The following is a 19,675-nucleotide window of genomic DNA, read 5'->3' as shown; positions in this document are numbered from 1 at the left end:
GAAAATAGTCTTGACTATGAGCGTTTTAAAAGATATATGACTAAAAATTACTTTTATTTAATTGTTTAATTGTTTAATTAATAATTATTTAATAATACTACTGTGAAAACATACCTGACAAAGCGATCCAACCCAAAACCAAATCCTAAATCGAACTTGGTTAAATTTTAACTTACATTCAACGAGAACACATTGTGTCACCTTTATTTGACTCAATCAGTTTTAGGTATTTTACCGTTATTGCACTTCATATCCATTTCTTTTTATAGGCTTCGTGTGCCTTTTATTAACTCGGTTATGCTGAACCATGTGGATAATAAAGACACAGCTTTCATAATAAAGACATATCTCGTTCATGGGATAGTTCTTTCCTATATACCTACGAATGAGAGAACATGGTGTTCTTTTCAAAATAATCTTGCCACAGAATAGACTCAGAACAACTATCCTGAAATATGTTCTTATTATCTCTATATGTCTAGGTAATTTAAGTATTCAGTGTTATTCGCCGGATGGCAGTTCAACCAGCAGCCCAAAGCCACACGAATCTTGCCCAACCACGAAGTTCTTATTATCTCTGTCTCAGCTCGACTCAACCAGCAGGGTACACGTCCAGCCACGAAATACACACGCCAGTGGTCAATGCCTGTCTACATGCTGTCTACAAAGCCAACGATAATAAACGACACCCGTCCGTCCTCCAATATGTCTGCATCGTCATCAAATCCAGAAACCTTTCCTGGTAATTATTTTAATAATTTGGAATGACCGTTTAATATGTTACAAAATATTGTTGTGTTATACTATATTTATCTGCGTTGAAATGGACTAAACTTATATACTCTAAAGTGTTCAAGATATTGTTTATATTGCAACACATTTTTGTTTGTAAGTTGTGTATCTTTGTTAATAATTTCTCTTTACTCTAAATGCATCGACATTATTGCTGTAAGAAAAGCAACACATTGCTGTGTTTTAATACATTCGAGTCAAATATCAAAATTATTTGTTACGATTTAATTTTGTTGGAGTGTCCTTAACCAGTCAGTTCCAATTCCAGATGGCTCAATACATCTACATTCGTTACCTGTTGTGGGTGTGTGGGTGACCTAATTAGAAAAACGTTATTGATTCACGCTATATTTTAATTTACTTAATGTGTTATGTAAAAGAAGGATAAAGGACAGTATTTTAAGTTTAGTAATATTCTACAAGAAAGCTGCCAATCTGCATAATTCAAATCCACTGCACCCACTCGCATTCCCTTTAAGAGACAAAGACAGGTCTTGATCCATCTATTTTCAAACACCTAGTTAGAAAATCGTGTAACAGGTTTTTTGTTAATATTTAAACATTTCTAAATTGGAACGATGCTAATGACATAATCGTGAACGAATAGGGCACAAGCAGTAATATCGACCCATTGAAATATAATAGTAAAAGACAGTAAAACTTTATTATTTATGTCAGGGTTATAAGCAGCAATAGCGTGCACTCTTGGCCTCAGAAAAACTTAACAGTAAACAAGATTATAGATCCATTTTCATTCATGCTATTAATTTCAAACTTCTGTTCAAATTATTATGTCAGACACAATCGATTAAATCGCAACAATAAATGATGTTTATGAATTCTGTGGCCATGACATCAAGATTATGTAGGCAGGTACTCATTCGGATTTTAGTAATGAATCGACCTCATCCAAACTAGGCTGCTCAGTCAAAAGCCTGATCCATTGGCGTACACGATGACCCTGTATGCAACTACCAACGAAACAGTTGATATTTTATAAGAGGAATATTAAAAGTGTGTCGCCTGGTCTATTTTACATTTAACCGTGTTAAACATGTAATCGATATGTTTCTACCTCATCACCTTGTACCTCGGTGTATTTAGTTCAAATCTGATTTACTGTATATAGAAGATACTCCCTGAGTGTCTTGTGATATCATAATTTATCAGCAGAGTTGATAAAAGTATGAAATCCGAGGTTTGAATCGACCTCATCCAAACTAGGCTGCTCAGTCAAAAGCCTGATCCATTGGCGTACACGATGACCCTGTATGCAACTACCAACAAAACATTTGACATTTTATAAGAGGGATATTAAAATTGTGTTGCATGTTCTATTTTATATTTAACAGCGTTAAACATGTATTTAATCCAAATCTCATTTATTGTATATAGAGGATCCTCCCCGAGTGTCTTGCCGAGGATTTTTATACTTTTATCAACGAGTGCTGATAAATTATGATATCACAAGACACGAGGGTGGGGGTATTCTTTTTAGCATCCATTACCATTCTTTTCATTTGCAACAATTGTAAACAATGTCAGTAATGTGGGTTGAATGGCACTATATTTGCCAGCGGTAGACTCGTTAACTAGCAGAACAACAGTGGCGTGACGTCACTAATGATAGGTTTAGCGCCGAAACATACACCGTGTCACTGAGTGACATAGAAAAATAACGTCTTATGATTAAAATTTGTCCAAACAAGATTATAAGAAGCGATATCTCCTAGGAGAATATCACAGGAGATATCGCAAATTATAATGCCAGCGATATCTCCTACAAAAGTCTTTAATGGATGATAAATCTCTATCCCATCTACATAACATGTGCACACGGAAGGAAGAAAGGAAATGTTTTATTTAACGACACACTCAACACATTTTATTCTCGGGTATATGTCGTCGGCCATATGGTTAATGACCACACAGATAATGAGAGAGGAAACCCGATGTCGCCACTTCATGGGCTACTCTTTCCGATTAGCAGCAAGGGATCTTTTGTATGCAACATCTCACAGACAGGATAGTACATACCACGGCCTTTGTTACACCAGTTGTGGAGCACTGGCTGGAACGAGAAATAGCCCAATTGGCCCACCGACGGGGATCGAACCTAGATCGATCGCGCATCAGGCGCGCGCTGTACCTCTGAGCTACGTCCCGCCTCCTGTAGGTTCCATTAGACCAATTAAATTCCTACTGACGACCATGGTAACAATTCTTAATAAAACTAACAGAAGCAACGTTTCAAACCACCGGGCCAGTATATACACTGACAGTGTGGTACCTCCCATTGATAATTATTCGAAGAAACTCAACTGTCACGTATCGTTTTAAACACTTACAGGAAGTTTACAGTACCCACCCTCTGATGCCAATAGAAATAGTTATTGCCACCCCAGTTATTGTCAAGCACAAAATGTCACTTGTGTAATAATTGTTCAGGTAATAAAACATGTGGAACTGATGGAACATTTGCCATATGATTTGCACAAATAACCAGTGTCACATATGTCCACCAATCATAGCCATAGTTACGGTTTACTCCTTAAACATTAAGCACTTCGAACTCTGACCTGACAATTACGTGATTAGTACATTACAACCTCTATACATGGAACCCAAAACTCATCTAACAAGTAGCTAGGTATATGATGTTCGTCTTTGTAATCATATTTTCATTTCCAAGTTTTAAAATATATATGATGCAAGCTCAGTTGAATAAAGAGGGTGGGGGAGCAAGTTTAACCCGCATTTAGTACTTAGAGAAAAAACGAAGCCTAGATTTGGCACACTGTTATGCAGGAGCAACACCTCTATGCAGTTTTCAGCGGTTTTTGTTTTTGTTTATTTTTGTTTATTTTTTTTGTTTTTTGTGGGGTGGGTGAGGGTTGTTGTTGGTTTGTTTTTGTGCGTGTGTTCAGCAGGTCGCAGCCTTTTCGACTCGTCTATGCTGTAAGTCCCACTGGAGGTAGGTCTACCCCATCAGAAAATCTTTAAAATCACAGAAACGTAAAGGCATTATGTTTCCAATAATGGGGATAATGGCATATTTGTTTAACGTTATCGTTGTCAATTTTGATCTGCAAAGATTTGAAATTTAACATATACGTATGATTTCTTTGTATGTCCCAATGTCTTGGATGTACCAGTCGTTGGAAACGTCGACTAGGGACCGCGGCTCACACGGCCAGTCCCACTTCAATGTGATCTTGCAAATTGTGTTTTGATAAAGGGTATTGTCAGTTGACCACTTAGAACATAGTTTTAGTCAATGTTCCTTGTAAAATAGTCCTTGCTAGAAACTATGTCTGGATATTTTAGAACTGCTCTCGTATTATTCTAACATCCACGTATTAACGATTCCGCCGATAAAGCTAATTCAAATGACTGCATGAATTGTGATGTTGAATTATCAATACGTGTTTCGAAATTTAGTTGCAGCTGTAGCAGGTGGTATCGGCGGCATCGTGCTGATTGCTGTGGTGGTCGTTGCCGTTGTCGTTTTAGTTAAAAGGTAAACAAAATGGAAAATTGATCCTATGTTGTTGTTTTTTTCATATATATATTTTTATTATTTCTTAAGTTTTGTTTGGTTGGGTTTTTTTTTTTTTAATTTTGTTTGTTTGTTTGCGGTTTGTCTGTATATTTTAGGGGGGGGGGGGGGGGGGGGGTAATTTAATCCCGCGGATTTATTTTTGTTTCTTTGTTATTGTTGTTTGATATTGTATTTACAAGAAATAAAACTAAAAACCATAAACTATGTATAGATATATATTTACAGAAAGAAATGTTTTATTTAACGACGCACTCAACACATTTCATTTACGGTTATATGGCGACAGACATATGGTTAAGGACCACACAGATATTGAGATAGGAAACCCTTTGTCGCCACTTCATTGGCTACTCTTTTCGATTAGCAGCAAGGGTACACAGACAGGGTAGTACATACCACCGTATTTGATATACAAGTCGTTGTGCACTGCCTGGAATGAGAAATAGCCCAATGGGCCCATCGACGGGTATCGATCCCACACCAACCGCGCATCGAGCGAGCGCCTTACCACTGGGCTACGTCCCGCCCTCTATATCCACATTGCCAGAGCTATAAGTTTCCTTCAAAAGTAAAACCGACTTGAACGTAGCTATCATTAAATATTATAATATTATTATTTAAACCAAAACTAACTTTATGCATGTTGTCCTGAGTAAAATAAGTTTTGGTGCTGTTATTTCTCGAAATGCGTACACTTCAAGTAAAGGGACAATCCTGCGTTTGGAGCCATAATAAAATGTTTCCGTTTTTGGCGATTGCAATTACATATTACATATATGTTGTTTACAACACCAGTGGCAGCAGCAGTCATTGTTTATTTTCTTTGTGATTTATATTTTTTCGTAAGTTTGGACTACTATAAATATTAAGACGACAAGATACGCCTTGATTATACAGATACTGAATTCTAAAGAGGAAAATATCTTTAATATGTAATATTTAATGTCATCGAAAATGATAATATGTTATTCGTAAATATGTTATAATGGCAGCAAACTTGGGTTAGTCTCTTGATGAAATGGTAGTGAACGTGATATTCTACTATGATATTATGTTATTCGTAAATATGTTATAATGGCAGCAAACTTGGGTTAGTCTCTTAATGGAATGGTAGTGAACGTGATATTCTACTTTGGACTGTTCTAGAACTGATCGCAAAGGGAGGAGGTGCCGGATTGTATTGTATACCTACCACCTTTCATTAATGTCAACTTATTTTCGTGCTTATATTCAATATCACCATAGTTTCTTATCACATATATAATATATTATGTCAAATTTCATCCTACATGTATAGGTTATGATCATTGATGTAATATTTCAGTTCTATCAGTAAGATATTGATAAATAAATATTTTCGTTTAATAAATTCAGAAAGAGACGCAAGAAAAACCAAGAATCAAACGACGATGGAGACTACATCAACGTGGACGCGGATGCTTACAGAAACCAGAACACCAAATCATCTGGCAGACATCCAGGAGTTTTAACAGATCAAAACCAGACTGGCAACCAGACGATTCGCTCACCATCAGACGACTATGCATCTATTGATGACGAAGCTGGCGGCACTACTCGGAAACCGCAGGTCGCCCTAAAACCAAACCTGCCTAACACAAGCAGGCATGTTAACCTTCAACCAGAACCTGACCAAGATGACGTGTCAAACATGCACGCCAAGGTTACCAAGAAGAAGAAGCCAATCAAATCCGCGAAGGGACATGATTTACCTGTTAAGTTTGACAATGAGCTGTATTCTATGGTTAATAAAACAAAAAAGACGAAACCATCTTTGAAGTCTAAACCTTCTGGTGATGTGTACGCCGTGGTAAACAAACAGAAGAAATCCGGAGGGAAGAGTTCGGAATCCAAAGGTCAAGATCCTGAGTCTGAGGTAACCGGTGATGTCTACACTGAAGTTCGGAAACCGAACAAGTCTGGCAATAATCCGAACATCCCTAAGGTTTCACCAGGACTCATTTATACTGAGGTGGAATTTGCTGAAAACACAGACGAAGCACAGGGAGCCACAAGAGGGGATGAGAAGACAGACTCAGTTGCAACAGTGGAGGATCGTGTTCTGTATTCTAAAGTTTGTTGACGAGTTTTATGTAGGTGATACCAGCGATGTACCCATTTGTCGGGCAACTGACAGATCGGTTTAAAGCGAATACTGCTAGACTATCTCAATCTCTCTTAAATCCAGTTTTAGCAAGACATCTGTGTCCGACTAACCACTTTCACTGTCGTGTTTACATGAGGTTTATCATGCCAGATTTGCCAAGAAACCAATATCACCATCCTCTCCCCATCCTTAAGTGTCAGACTTGCTGCAATTAAATAACAATCGTCCCTGATAACTTCTGAAATGCCAACATTAGTACTATATTAACGTCAGTTTTGCAAGTTCTTCTCACAGGTCAGCGATACCACTGTATATGTTTCTGTAAGGAACTCGGGCCCATGCTGATTATAAACAGACTTATATATATAAATAATCTCAAATGTAACTGTCCATTATTTCGTTCATTGTTTGCCCTAAAACTGTTTCATTTGTTTGTTTCATCTTTAATAGTTATTACTATCATTTTGTATTTACTAATCTTTCTAAACGTTAAAATTAAATTATTCTATATTTGTCTATTTACAGCTGTACCACACGTCTTGCCAATATTTTTCACTAACCATACAATGGTAGAATTTGTTGTAGGCTACAAAGGGTCATTTCATACAATTTCATACAATAATCCATGAGACTCTGGTACCCATTAGCAATTTTGGGATACTCTTGGATGCTACGGTCAGGTCATCAGTGTGTTCAGAAACCAATGTTGGCCATCTTGGATTGTTTTTGTTTGGGGGTTTTTGTTGAAAAATTGCGATTAGGACTAATGTTTCCCATATAAGCCCAAAAACTACAGGGGTCAGTGTCCATCTGGAACATTCTTTATTGTCAATATAGCTGGGGCGTGTGCCCAGCACAGCGTACTTGAACTTTAATTCGATATAAGCACGAAAATAACTACAAATGAAATGAATTAAGATTAGTAGTAGGCAAGAGAAAATTAGGCGTAATTGGCTTACATAATATCTCCAGTGACCCGTTAAAATTAGTGGGATGGAGCCAGTAATGGGATTCGAATCCATAACCTACCAGACATAGAGCTGGTGTATTAACCACTACGCCAGGTGTTTGATTTGGCAAACGCAGTGGCATCAGTATTATAGTAGGGTGGGATCTAGCTTAGTCTGTAGAGGTGCTTGGGTCGAACCCTCACAGTGGACCCGTTCTCTGATTGTGTTAAAGGCCGTGTCATGTGTTGTCCTGTCTGCTGGAAAAAGTGAATATAAAAGACGCCTTGCTTCTAATTGAAAAATGTAGTGGCTTACCTCCAATACAATGTGTCAGAAATGCTTGATGCTGAATGTATCAATGTGCACTAGGGGTGTCGTTAAACAATTTTTTTTAGCAGTATTATTAGTTACACATATGTTGTGTCATGACATGACCAAGACGTATTACATTTGAATACAGTAATCAATATTTTTCACGATAATTGCGATTTAATGAGACTGTATGATGCCTGTACATACATAAACTTGTAGCTAGATAATGAACCATGTACCTTTAACCACACTAATCAATGGATGTCAGGAGTTAGTCATTATTCAATATTTAATGAGACTATATGATGCCTGTACATACATAAACATGTAGGTAGATAATAAACCATGTACCTTTAACCCCACTAATCAATGGATATCAGGAGTTAGTCATTATTCAATATTTAATGAGACTATATGATGTCTGTACATACATAAACTTGTAGGTAGATAATAAACCATGTACCTTTAACCACACTAATCAATGGATATCAGGAGTTAGTCATTATTCAATATTTTATTAGACTATATGATGCCTGTACATACATACACTTGTAGGTAGATAATAAACCATGTACCTTTAACCACACTAATCAATGGATGTCAGGAGTTAGTCATTATTCAATATTTAATGAGACTATATGATGCCTGTACATACATAAACTTGTAGGTAGATAATAAACCATGTACCTTTAACCACACTAATCAATGGATATCAGGAGTTAGTCATTATTCAATATTTAATGAGACTATATGATGCCTGTACATACATAAACTTGTAGGTAGATAATAAACCATGTACCTTTAACCACACTAATCAATGAATATCAGGAGTTAGTCATTATTCAATATTTAATGAGACTATATGATGCCTGTACATACATAAACTTGTAGGTATATAATAAACCATGTACCTTTAACCACACTAATCAATGGATATCAGGAGTTAGTCATTATTCAATATTTAATGGACTCCAAAAAAAAGCTCCACCTTAATTTACTAACACATTTGCAAAATGATTTGCAAAAATATCCCTTTTTCTATAATTTTAATACATATCAATGTGTTTTTATAAATTCGTGAAGAGCTGGTCATAAAGTATGTCACATGAGATAACGTTCACAGGCCAGCTGCATAATTATGTGCTCGTTCAGACTATGATCGATATGAGGGCGGGACGTAGTGGTAAAGCGCTCACTTGATGCGGGGTCGGTCTGGTATCGATCCCAGTCGGTGAGCCCATTGGGCTATTTCTCGTTCTAGCCAGTGCACGACGACTGGTATACCAAAGGCCGTGGTTTGTGTCATGGTGCATATAAAAGATCACTTGCTACTGATAGAAAAATGTACCAGATTTCTTCTCTAAGACTATGTATTAACATTATCAAATGTTTCACACCCAATAGCCGATGATTGTGCTCTATTGATGTCTTTAAACAAAGCAACTTTTAACTGTATGGTATGTATTTTAGGGAGATAAATGCCGTTAAGATCTACTTGAGGTGGCATGGACCCATGGGTTGTTATGTAGGATCCTTCCAGCTGAGTGGCTAGATCTATTTTGAGTGTATTCCGTGCTATCCAGTGTTCCATGACTGGTGCACCAGATGGTATTAGTGATATCCTCTCTGTGAAACACTTCGTTAAGTTCTACTTGAGGTGGCATGGTTTGTTATGTAGGATCCTTCCAGCTGAGTGGCTAGATCTATTTTGAGTGTATTCCGTGCTATCCAGTGTTCTATGACTGGTGCACCAGATGGTATTAGTGATATCCTCTCTGTGAAACACTTCGTTAAGTTCTACTTGAGGTGGCATGGTTTGTTATGTAGGATCCTTCCAGCTGAGTGGCTAGATCTATTTTGAGTGTATTCCGTGCTATCCAGTGTTCTATGACTGGGTGCACCAGATGGTATTAGTGATATCCTCTCTGTGAAACACTTCGTTAGTTCTACTTGAGGTGGCATGGTTTGTTATGTAGGATCCTTCCAGCTGAGTGGCTAGATCTATTTTGAGTGTATTCCGTGCTATCCAGTGTTCTATGACTGGTGCACCAGATGGTATTAGTGATATCCTCTCTGTGAAACACTTCGTTAAGTTCTACTTGAGGTGGCATGGTTTGTTATGTAGGATCCTTCCAGCTGAGTGGCTAGATCTATTTTGAGTGTATTCCGTGCTATCCAGTGTTCTATGACTGGTGCACCAGATGGTATTAGTGATATCCTCTCTGTGAAACACTCCGTTAAGTTCTACTTGAGGTGCCATGGTTTGTTATGTAGGATCCTTCCAGCTGCACGGCTAGATCTATTTTGAGTGTATTCCGTGCTATCCAGTGTTCTATGACTGGTGCACCAGATGGTATTAGTGATACCCTCTCTGTGAAACACTACGTTAAGTTCTACTTGAGGTGGCATGGTTTGTTATGTAGGATCCTTCCAACTGAGTGGCTAGATCTATTTTGAGTGTATTCCGTGCTATCCAGTGTTCCATGACTGGTGCACCAGATGGTATTAGTGATACCCTTTCTATGGGGAAGTACATGTGAAACACCTTGTTGTTCTACTTGAGGTGGCATGGTTTGTTATGTAGGATCCTTCCAGCTGAGTGGCTAGATCTATTTTGAGTGTATTCCGTGCTATCCAGTGTTCCATGACTGGTGCACCAGATGGTATTAGTGATATCCTCTCTGTGAAACACTTCGTTAAGTTCTACTTGAGGTGGCATGGTTTGTTATGTAGGATCCTTCCAGCTGAGTGGCTAGATCTATTTTGAGTGTATTCCGTGCTATCCAGTGTTCCATGACTGGTGCACCAGATGGTATTAATGATACCCTTTCTATGGGGAAGTACATGTGAAACACCTTGTTGTATTCAAGAATAATAAGCATGTCTGCGGGAACTGATTTCTTCTTCCATTCATACACAGAAAGCTTCATCTCCACCACAATTGTTTTATTTTATAAAGCAAGGATTGCATTTATCATAAAGTCTGACATCCGTTAGTCGGAGTTCAAATGTAAATTTATTTATTCTACATTTATAATGTATTTTTTAAATAATAATAATAATAATAACAATAAATTATTTAATAACGAAAACTTTTTTATTAAGTAAAACAAAGCAAACAACGTGTTTTTGTTTCTTTTATCAGTATTAATATAACTACAGATAACCAATTGTTTTGAAGTACAACATGTATACGGCTGTGAAGATTTATTTTCTTTTGTTTTGTTATGTCTTTTATAGATGGTCTTGTACTTTCACTGCCCCGTTGGTTTTCAGTGTTTGCGAATTCGGTCTAGCGCTAATCAGTCGTTATTCAGCGTTCATCTCCCGTTTGTCACTCCAAAATAAAATAAAATAAAATTTTAATTAAACTAAACTTTAATTAAACTAAAATTGTTACAAATGTCACGAAAATATGATTTTGGTTTAACTGCTATACTGCTATCTGGGGCTATACTGGCCTTGGGTGCACGTTGAGAGTTTACAGACGCAGATTGAAAAGAAAATGTTTAAAGCCATGGTTCGTTGCTTGTGTTTTGTTGTTGTTGTTTTGTTTTTATTAGTTAAATCTTTGTTTGTTTTTATTTTACATATATAAATTACAAATGTACTGTTTTTATTGTTGGTGGAGTGTGTGTGTGTGTGTGTGTGTGTGTGTGTGTGTGTGTGTGTATGTGTGTGCGCGCGTGCGTGTGTTTATGTGTTTGTGTAACTTATTGGTTTAGCTTTTTACTGCATATGTATCATTTATACATATTTGTAAATGCGTTCAATGCTTGAAATGGAAATAAAATTAGGAAAATACGTAAAAATAAATTCTTAGAAAATCATCTTTAAAGAAGGGGACAATTAAGGCATTTGGCCTGGTATGAATAGTCAACGATATAATGCACATTATTACTTAATATCAACCAGTATAATCGTATAGTTAATTAACAAAACGCTTAAATGTGACGGCTATTATATATAACGGGCGCAGCCATTTTGTACCCTCTGGCAAACTGGTGGTTACGTAATGCCTAACGTGTCACGCCAGAAATTAGTCTTCGAACTGAAGAAACAAAACATACCTGATTTATGCGTATGCATCGCAATGTTCTGTAATAATATCCATCCCAGTAAGCCAGCACCAAGTATATACTATTTTTCAATACAAAATAAACCACCATTGTGAAAGTTTTGAAATAACTATCTTATGTTTTGTACATAAATTAACCCACGTACTGAAATAATAATCGGTGTGTTTTCTTGGTTAATTGGTATTTTCTTTCCGTGGCCTGTACCTGTGGTTCCTGATTGGCAGGTGTATATTTAGACGGTCCCCAGACACTGTGTCTAGACATACTAAAAAGACGTGCCTCTTTTAGTAAGATCACAGGGTATTGTGTGATAACTGCGCCGACACCCCTCAAATCGTAATGGACGTTATCAGCCGTCCTGCTGTATTACTGTAAGCGATTCTGTAAAACCCTTGATTAAGTAGACTTTCCCATCTAAAATCACAAAACTGACCAATTACGTAGTCCCAAAGAATAGAAAATTATCACTTGGGTATCGTGAGTGGTCGTTTTTTCTCGAACGTACCCTATCAATAGGCCTAATAATATGCATTGTTTCTTTGGATTTTTAAAATAGTAAACTACTATAACTCCTTCGTTCTATTGATGCAAATTGAAATATATTTAGTTAAATAGTTTATTATCAATTCATTTATGTTGTTTCACAAGTCAGGTTGATGAAAGCGAAGCGCCTTGTCGTAAATTATAGCGTTTGTGTACACTGTGCATAGAGGCGTTGGACGGAGCTGACGTCCCTTCGCTATACCACCGGACGTCACAAAAACAAAATAAAATGGCTGCCCCCAGTTAGCAGGAATAATCACGGTTTTTTTTTTATTAACTCTAAAATTACGCGTTTTTCATTTCTTAAAGTGTCAGTATGTGTTGGTCGTCCGGGAATGCATCTTTCCAACACATCAGGCTCGTATTTGAGTTGATCCTCCCTTTAAATGTTACTGAGAAAGTGTTCAAACAGTCACGTGGCAAGATAGAGTACAATGGATTGTCATGAAATACGGCTTGGTGGATATATCGGAATGGACATCTATTGGACACGCTGAACTGACATCTGGGTGAAGTGCATATCGGAGAGAGAGAGAGAGAGAGAGAGAGAGAGAGAGAGAGAGAGAGAGAGAGAGAGAGAGAGAGAGAGAGAGAGAGAGAGAGAGAGAGAGAGAGAGAGACAGAGAAAAAGCAAAAGGGTTTGCTTTATTTTTTAACTTTGGTTTTTCAATCACATATTTTCCCCTCCACATTATATATTTATGGGTGTCCCACCCCCAATATAAATTCATATTTACAATATAAGACAAATATCACGTAGCCGTAATTTTAACTGCACCGTAAAAACAATGTTTTTTCTTTTTTTTTTTTAGGGAGCGCGATGTAGCCCAGTGGTAAAGCGCTCGTTTGATGCGCGGTCGGTTTGGGATCGATCCCCGTCAGTGGGCCCATTGGGCTATTTCTCGCTCCAGCTAATGCACCACGACTAGTACACCAAAGGCCGTGGTATGTGCTATCCTGTCTATGGGATGGTGCATATAAACAATCCCTTGCTGCCAATCGAAAAGAGTAGCCCATGTAGTGGCGACAGCGGGTTTCCTCCCTTAATATCTGTGTGGTCCTTAATCATATATTTGACGCTATATAATCGTAAACAAAAATGTGTTGAGTGCGTCGTTAAATAAACCATTTCCTTTCTTTCTTTTCTTTATTTAAACCGATGAGTTTACAAACATCGACCGATCCCTTCGCAAACTGAGTCGTCTAACCACTAAGCAAACATCCGCTCTTCAACACCAGTAACAAAGAAATAGGGCATGTTTTTCAAACATATCATTTTTAAATATACACCTAGAAAAAAAGTAGTGTCCTCTGCAGATCTCGTTCCAGAAGACATGGCGGTCAATAATAGCAACAACTTACCACCCACAACAGTTTAGGGTACCATGCAGTTCCACACTTAAAGTCACTTACTAACTGTATTAGTAACACACGCAATGAAATGTTCACCAATATAACGAATAGCAATCCTAAAAATGTCGCGATTGCTGTCCTTATTTATGAATAAAAAATTACTAAATCAGAAAAAAACCTCATGTTCTGGTTTCTATGCCACATATTTGGGGACAGTTCACAGAAATTCAAACCTCATGACTAAAATAGCAAAAAGCGCTTTATTTTTTTCCCCAGCTGTATACTTTACTCCGCTTTGCCTTCATATAAAACTGCAATTATAATTTATACCGCGGCTAGTAAATAACACAGTTATGTTTCGACTCAACAAGCCATAATATTATGACCCCCCCCCCCCTACCCCCCACCCACACACACACACAGCCTTCCATGAGTAGCATAATTTCAGACACGACCATGTATTTGATTAATTTAAAAGTATACAAAACCTGCCGAACCGGGTTTTTTTTACTGTCCGATTTACACACCCGATAAATGTGTCTGGCTGAGTAACATTACTGTTTACAGGAGTACGTACACGTTAGATATGTACTTCCTGGTTCAGGCTGTGTTAAATGACGGCACGGTACACAGAGACTAGCATGTTTACAATCGACTGCCTTCAGTTTCTTAGTCTAAACAGATATAGAATTAGAGAGAAAAGCAAATACGAGCTGTCTACAGACAGCTGATATCACTCTAAACATAAACGACAATAATAGAATTCTTACCAGGATTAATCAACAGAACTTTGTGCCAACGGTTAATCATGAATCCTAATAAGACTTGGCAGATATTTGTGCTTCACGTTATTCTGATAACACATTCCTCTCAAGGTATTTATTTATTTACGTTTATCAACCGTGAGAGAGAGAGAGAGAGAGAGAGAGAGAGAGAGAGAGAGAGAGAGAGAGAGAGAGAGAGAGAGAGAGAGAGAGAGAGAGAGAGAGAGACACACACACACACACACACACACACACACACACACACACACACACACACACACACATATATATATATACGAGATCCTGCAAAATAAAGTTACTTTAGCTGGGCACTAGTTAACAGAATACAGTAATAGATACCTATTGAATTCATTTTCAACACTTGCTTATATAAGAATAGTTGCACTGGGGTGTGTAATTGTCCGTCAAATGTTTAGCTGGGCGAGGATACTCAATTCAGCTTTAGTAACAGTGCCTATCCTATTCAGTATTGTCAAGAAATATTTTTTTCAGATTATGCATATGTCATGGCAGATAAGAAGCTAATGCCCCTGGCTAACCTGTTTAATAGAGGGTGATGGATCCGCGTGGTATTTAAAACACACATACACACATGGCCTTTGTTGGCACATACGAACACAAGCACATGCAAGTATATACACATACACACATAGCCTTACGGAGCACTCCTGCATACACATACAGAAAGAAATCGGTATCTTATTAAACACGCATGCCTCAACACATACAGCATACCCAGACATAAGGCCACACAGAAGCGGAAACCCTCTGTCGCCACTTCATGGGTTTTAACGACGCACTATTTGCGCTTAGCCAGGATAGGAGCTAATGCCCCTGGCTAACCTGTTAATAGAGGGTGATGGATATGGTCGTGGTATTTAAAACACACATACCCACAGGCACATACGAACACAGCACATATATCACAGATACACATGAGAGGAAATACAATACCATGTCGCCACTACATGGGATAACCAGTACCTAACCACGACGCACCGGGCCGGTATCTTTTATTTGCGCTTAGAGGGTGATGGATCCGAATGCACAAAACACACCTACACACAGGCAACCAGTTATGGATGATATGGTCGGTGCATATGTGAAAAAAAGGCACACAACATAGCCTTCGGATACACGAATATCAAAAATATGAGTCGGTATCCCAAATTACGAATGTAATAATCCGAATATATAAATAACCTAATATAATAATAATGATGGCAAACCTCTTCATAATAATACCGATAATAATAACAAATAATAATAATGATAATAATAATAAAAAAATAATAATAATGATAATGATAATGATAATAATAATAATAATAATGATAATAATAATAATGACGACGCTATCAGTTTAAGGAGGCGGGACGTAGCCCAGTGGTAAAGCGCTCGCTTGATGCGTGGTCGGTTTGGGATCGATCCTCGTCGGTGGGCCCATTGGGTTATTTTTCGTTCCAGCCTGTGCACCACGACTGGTATATGATGGGATGGTGCATTATTATTATTATTTGATGCATTTTCCTACGTGCCTGCTACGACTGATACACAAAAGCCGTGGTGTAGCAATTCCCCCCTCTTCTGTTTTTTGTCTCAGATCCTGCCCATGTCTGTCTCTCCGTCTCTGTCTCTCTCACGAATTCTCATATTTCCCCATCCCCAATTATTCGGTCTCTAAAAAGCAACTGATAGTCGGATAAATAAACTGTTCTGTTTTGTTCTGACTCCATCGATACATATCATATCACCCATGATGTAATATCATCAAAAACAACTACACTTTAAATGTTTAAGTCCATACTTTTACAGTTTACACGTTTATCTTATAAACGTAATTTAAAACGTGTACATGTACAATCAATGATAAAGCAATAAGCCGGCCAATTCCTATGTTTAAGGTAACCAAACACATTATATTATACATTTGTATTATGTTTGTGTTATTTCAGCTAACAAGGCCTGCCCAATTGAATCAACACAACAAACTAATTTCCCAGGTACGTTATACAATTTATCAAAGAGAACACGTAAGATTTTACACAACACATTATGATAAGCGATTGATAAGCGATTGATGTTGTTCATGCGAAATGTTCAGTGTTGCAGAATATTGAAAATACACGTCTGTGTGCTGTACAAATATTTCTGCAATTTGGATGAAAAGGATTTGATACCGCAGTTTCAGATGGGGATGGGGCGAATGTCTGTGAATGAAAATACATGTATTTGTGGGCCCGAACCTTCGGGGGTGGGGAGGGAGGGACATGCTTCCCCGGGAACATTTTGAATGTCAGGTGTTAAAATACGCATTTCAAGTCTTCTGAACAGAGTAACAGGGAAAAGTGAGTTGTGTCTCATGACGTCTGTGGTCCCCAATTCCACAGCCCTTGCTATAAACGTCCAATTTAACGCCGCTAACTCCATCTGTCTGTGGGATTGTGCATGTAAAATATCCCTTGATGTTAATCGAAAAGAGTAGCCCATGAAGTGGCGACAGCAGGTTTCCTTGCCCAACATTTGTATGGTCCTTAACCATATGTCCGACGCCATATAACCGTAAATAAAATGTGTTGAGTACGTCGTTAAATAAAACATTTCCTTCCTTACGCACGTGATGCGTTTATATTTAATATCTTCTTTATTACTATCTACGTCATTATTTATCATGCATGTATGTATGTTTTATTTCGTTTATATTAGACATGTATTTACTTTTCATGCATGAACGTATTTTAGATAGTGTTAAAGCGATCCCCACCATTGTCAAACATTGTAAATATGTATTTATTATAATTTATTATCAAGCTTATAAGTTGTATAACTTAAAGCAATAAACAACTTGAACTTGGAATCAGTGATGCGTGTCAGAAGCCATAGGTCAATGTGTTTTAAGTATGCTTCGTAACAACGTGAAGCATTATGGTATGTGACTTCTGCCTCAACCAGATCTAAACAGTCACTGAGCCATTCCCGAACATCCTCACCAAAATCCCATTGTTATGACAAAGAGAGACAGCATTTGAGAGATTTTTAGCCCTTTAATATGTAATGTCTAACCTACACAAAGACGGATGTTATCATGCAGCACTACTGAAATATGTAAGAATGTTCATTAGTGTGGGCAAGCGGCTGTAAACGAAATCCCAGAAACTTAATACTTTGATCTGGTGATATTCGGTACGAATGTATGGTCCTATCAACTGACAAACAGAAAGAGATAGTTTATGTGTGTTTAACCCCTTACTGGTCTGTATGAATTAATGACACAACTTTGAATGAGTGGAGTTTCAGTTCAGCTGGAACATGAACCGCTGATTGCTTGAACAAGCAAATTGTACCTCAATGGTTCTCCAGTGGATAAGTAAAAATGTCCAATGCATTTTCATTTTGAGCAGCCAAAAACAGTGTCTTTGTACTTGAATAAAACAAACCATTTATTTGGACAAGTGAAAACATTGGTGGACAAGTAGATTTCTAGATATACTTGTATAGTGAACTAGTGAAAAATGCTGCTTATTTCTATCACAGTCAAAAACAACAACCCCAACACCACCAGCTACTACTATTACAAACACCATACCAACCACCATGATTACCACCATCATTACGACACCCTCCACCGCTGCTTCTGCTACAGCTACTACTATTACTACTACTACTACTACTACTACTACTACTACTACTACTAATGAAACTAATATTTCTATTACTGTTACTATTACAGCTGTTATGTTGTGTTGTATTAGTAGTCGTGGTTATAGTAGTTGTGGTAGTAGTAGTATTAGTAATAGTAGTAGCAGTGGTAGTGGTAGTGGTAGTGGTAGTGGTAGTAGTAGTAGTAGTAGTAGTAGTAGTAGTAGTAGTAATAGTAGTAGTAGTAGTAGTGGTGGTGGTGGTGGTAGTGGTAGTGGTAGAGGTAGTAGTAGTAGTAGTAGTAAGTAGTGGTAGCAGTAGTGGTATTACTATTATTGTTGTTGTTGTTGTTATTATTATTATTATAGTGGTACACATGTGTACAGATGAATCAACCAGCGGTGTACAAGGAGTGTTTCTTGACGGATTCGTACCTGACAACACAGGCATCACCTGTAACTGTTCACTTGAGGCAACAACAACACTTCAGATTGGAATTAGTCAGGCTTCAATTCCAGAAAAAATGTGTGGATCACAATTAACTATACAGCCAATTCAACAACGGCGACTGACATTTAATTGCAGAAATGGTGGGAATGTAACAACGTTTATGAGAAATATTGATGAGCAAGTGTACTCAATTACTTTGCAAACTTGTTCGACACACAGCGTGAATATCACTTACTGCATCAACTTCTACATTACAGCTGGCACAGGTACAAACATTTCATATACGAATATTAGTTTAATGACAACATCTCTTCTGGAACGAGTCCTTTCTTAGATGTTTCCTTTTGACACGAGATATAAGAAAATCAGTATGTTAAAGCTCGCTTTCTGGCATCTTGTCTGTTTGTTGAATGAACCAGAACCTTTAAAATGTTTAAATCATTATGGTAATTTCGAATCATAGGCAAGATTATGAAATACCCTACCTGGTAGCGCTACATGGCTACCCCAACCAAAGACATATACATTCATATTATATTAATTTCTCCACAAAATCCTATGCTCGACCCAGTTTTGCCCTGCTTAAATATTATATGGATGTATGTACATGATCGAAGAATCTAGTTAAACGTGTATTAGGTAGTTACGTAATCGTCAACAAACAATCTAGGAAAACGCAGTCAGAATCATACAACATTAATGTTACTCTCGCTGTTTTAGGAAGGAAGGAAATGTTTTTATTTAACGACGCACTCAACACATCTTATTTATGGTTATATGGCGTCGAACAAATGGTTAAAGACCACACATATATTGAGAGAGGAAATCCGCTGTTGCCGCTTCATGGGCTACTCTTTTCGATTAGCAGCAAGGGATCTTTTATATGCACCATCATACAGACAAGATCATACATACCACGGCCTTTGTTGCGCCAGTTGTGGAGCACTTGCTGGATCGATCTCGCTGTATAAAGACAGAAAGCTGTACTTTGGGTAACCTATGTTTGTATATATAATACTGTACTGAAACGAACGATTTAAAGAATGTGTTATTTCAAATCTAATCTGAAGAGTCCAGTCAAGCTT

General features: G+C 37.6%; 1 protein-coding gene and 1 long non-coding RNA gene across 2 annotated transcripts; both read left to right on the top strand.

The window, feature by feature from the left end:
- Positions 1-677: 677 nt before the first annotated feature.
- On the top strand, positions 678-6,455 carry LOC121390014. The gene is made up of 3 exons (XM_041521710.1): positions 678-742; positions 4,234-4,312; positions 5,729-6,455. The coding sequence occupies exons 1-3, from the start codon at positions 706-708 to the stop codon at positions 6,453-6,455; spliced, it is 843 nt and encodes a 280-aa protein (XP_041377644.1). The 5' UTR covers positions 678-705.
- Positions 6,456-9,713: 3,258 nt separating this feature from the next.
- On the top strand, positions 9,714-11,271 carry LOC121390016. The gene is made up of 2 exons (XR_005960140.1): positions 9,714-10,304; positions 10,454-11,271. It is a non-coding gene; the product is annotated as an uncharacterized LOC121390016 (long non-coding RNA).
- Positions 11,272-19,675: the final 8,404 nt, after the last annotated feature.

The sequence above is a fragment of the Gigantopelta aegis genome, chromosome 15 (genome assembly GCF_016097555.1).
Source record: "Gigantopelta aegis isolate Gae_Host chromosome 15, Gae_host_genome, whole genome shotgun sequence".
Lineage (NCBI taxonomy): Eukaryota > Metazoa > Mollusca > Gastropoda > Neomphalida > Peltospiridae > Gigantopelta > Gigantopelta aegis.
This window is presented reverse-complemented; position numbering and strand designations above follow the sequence as displayed.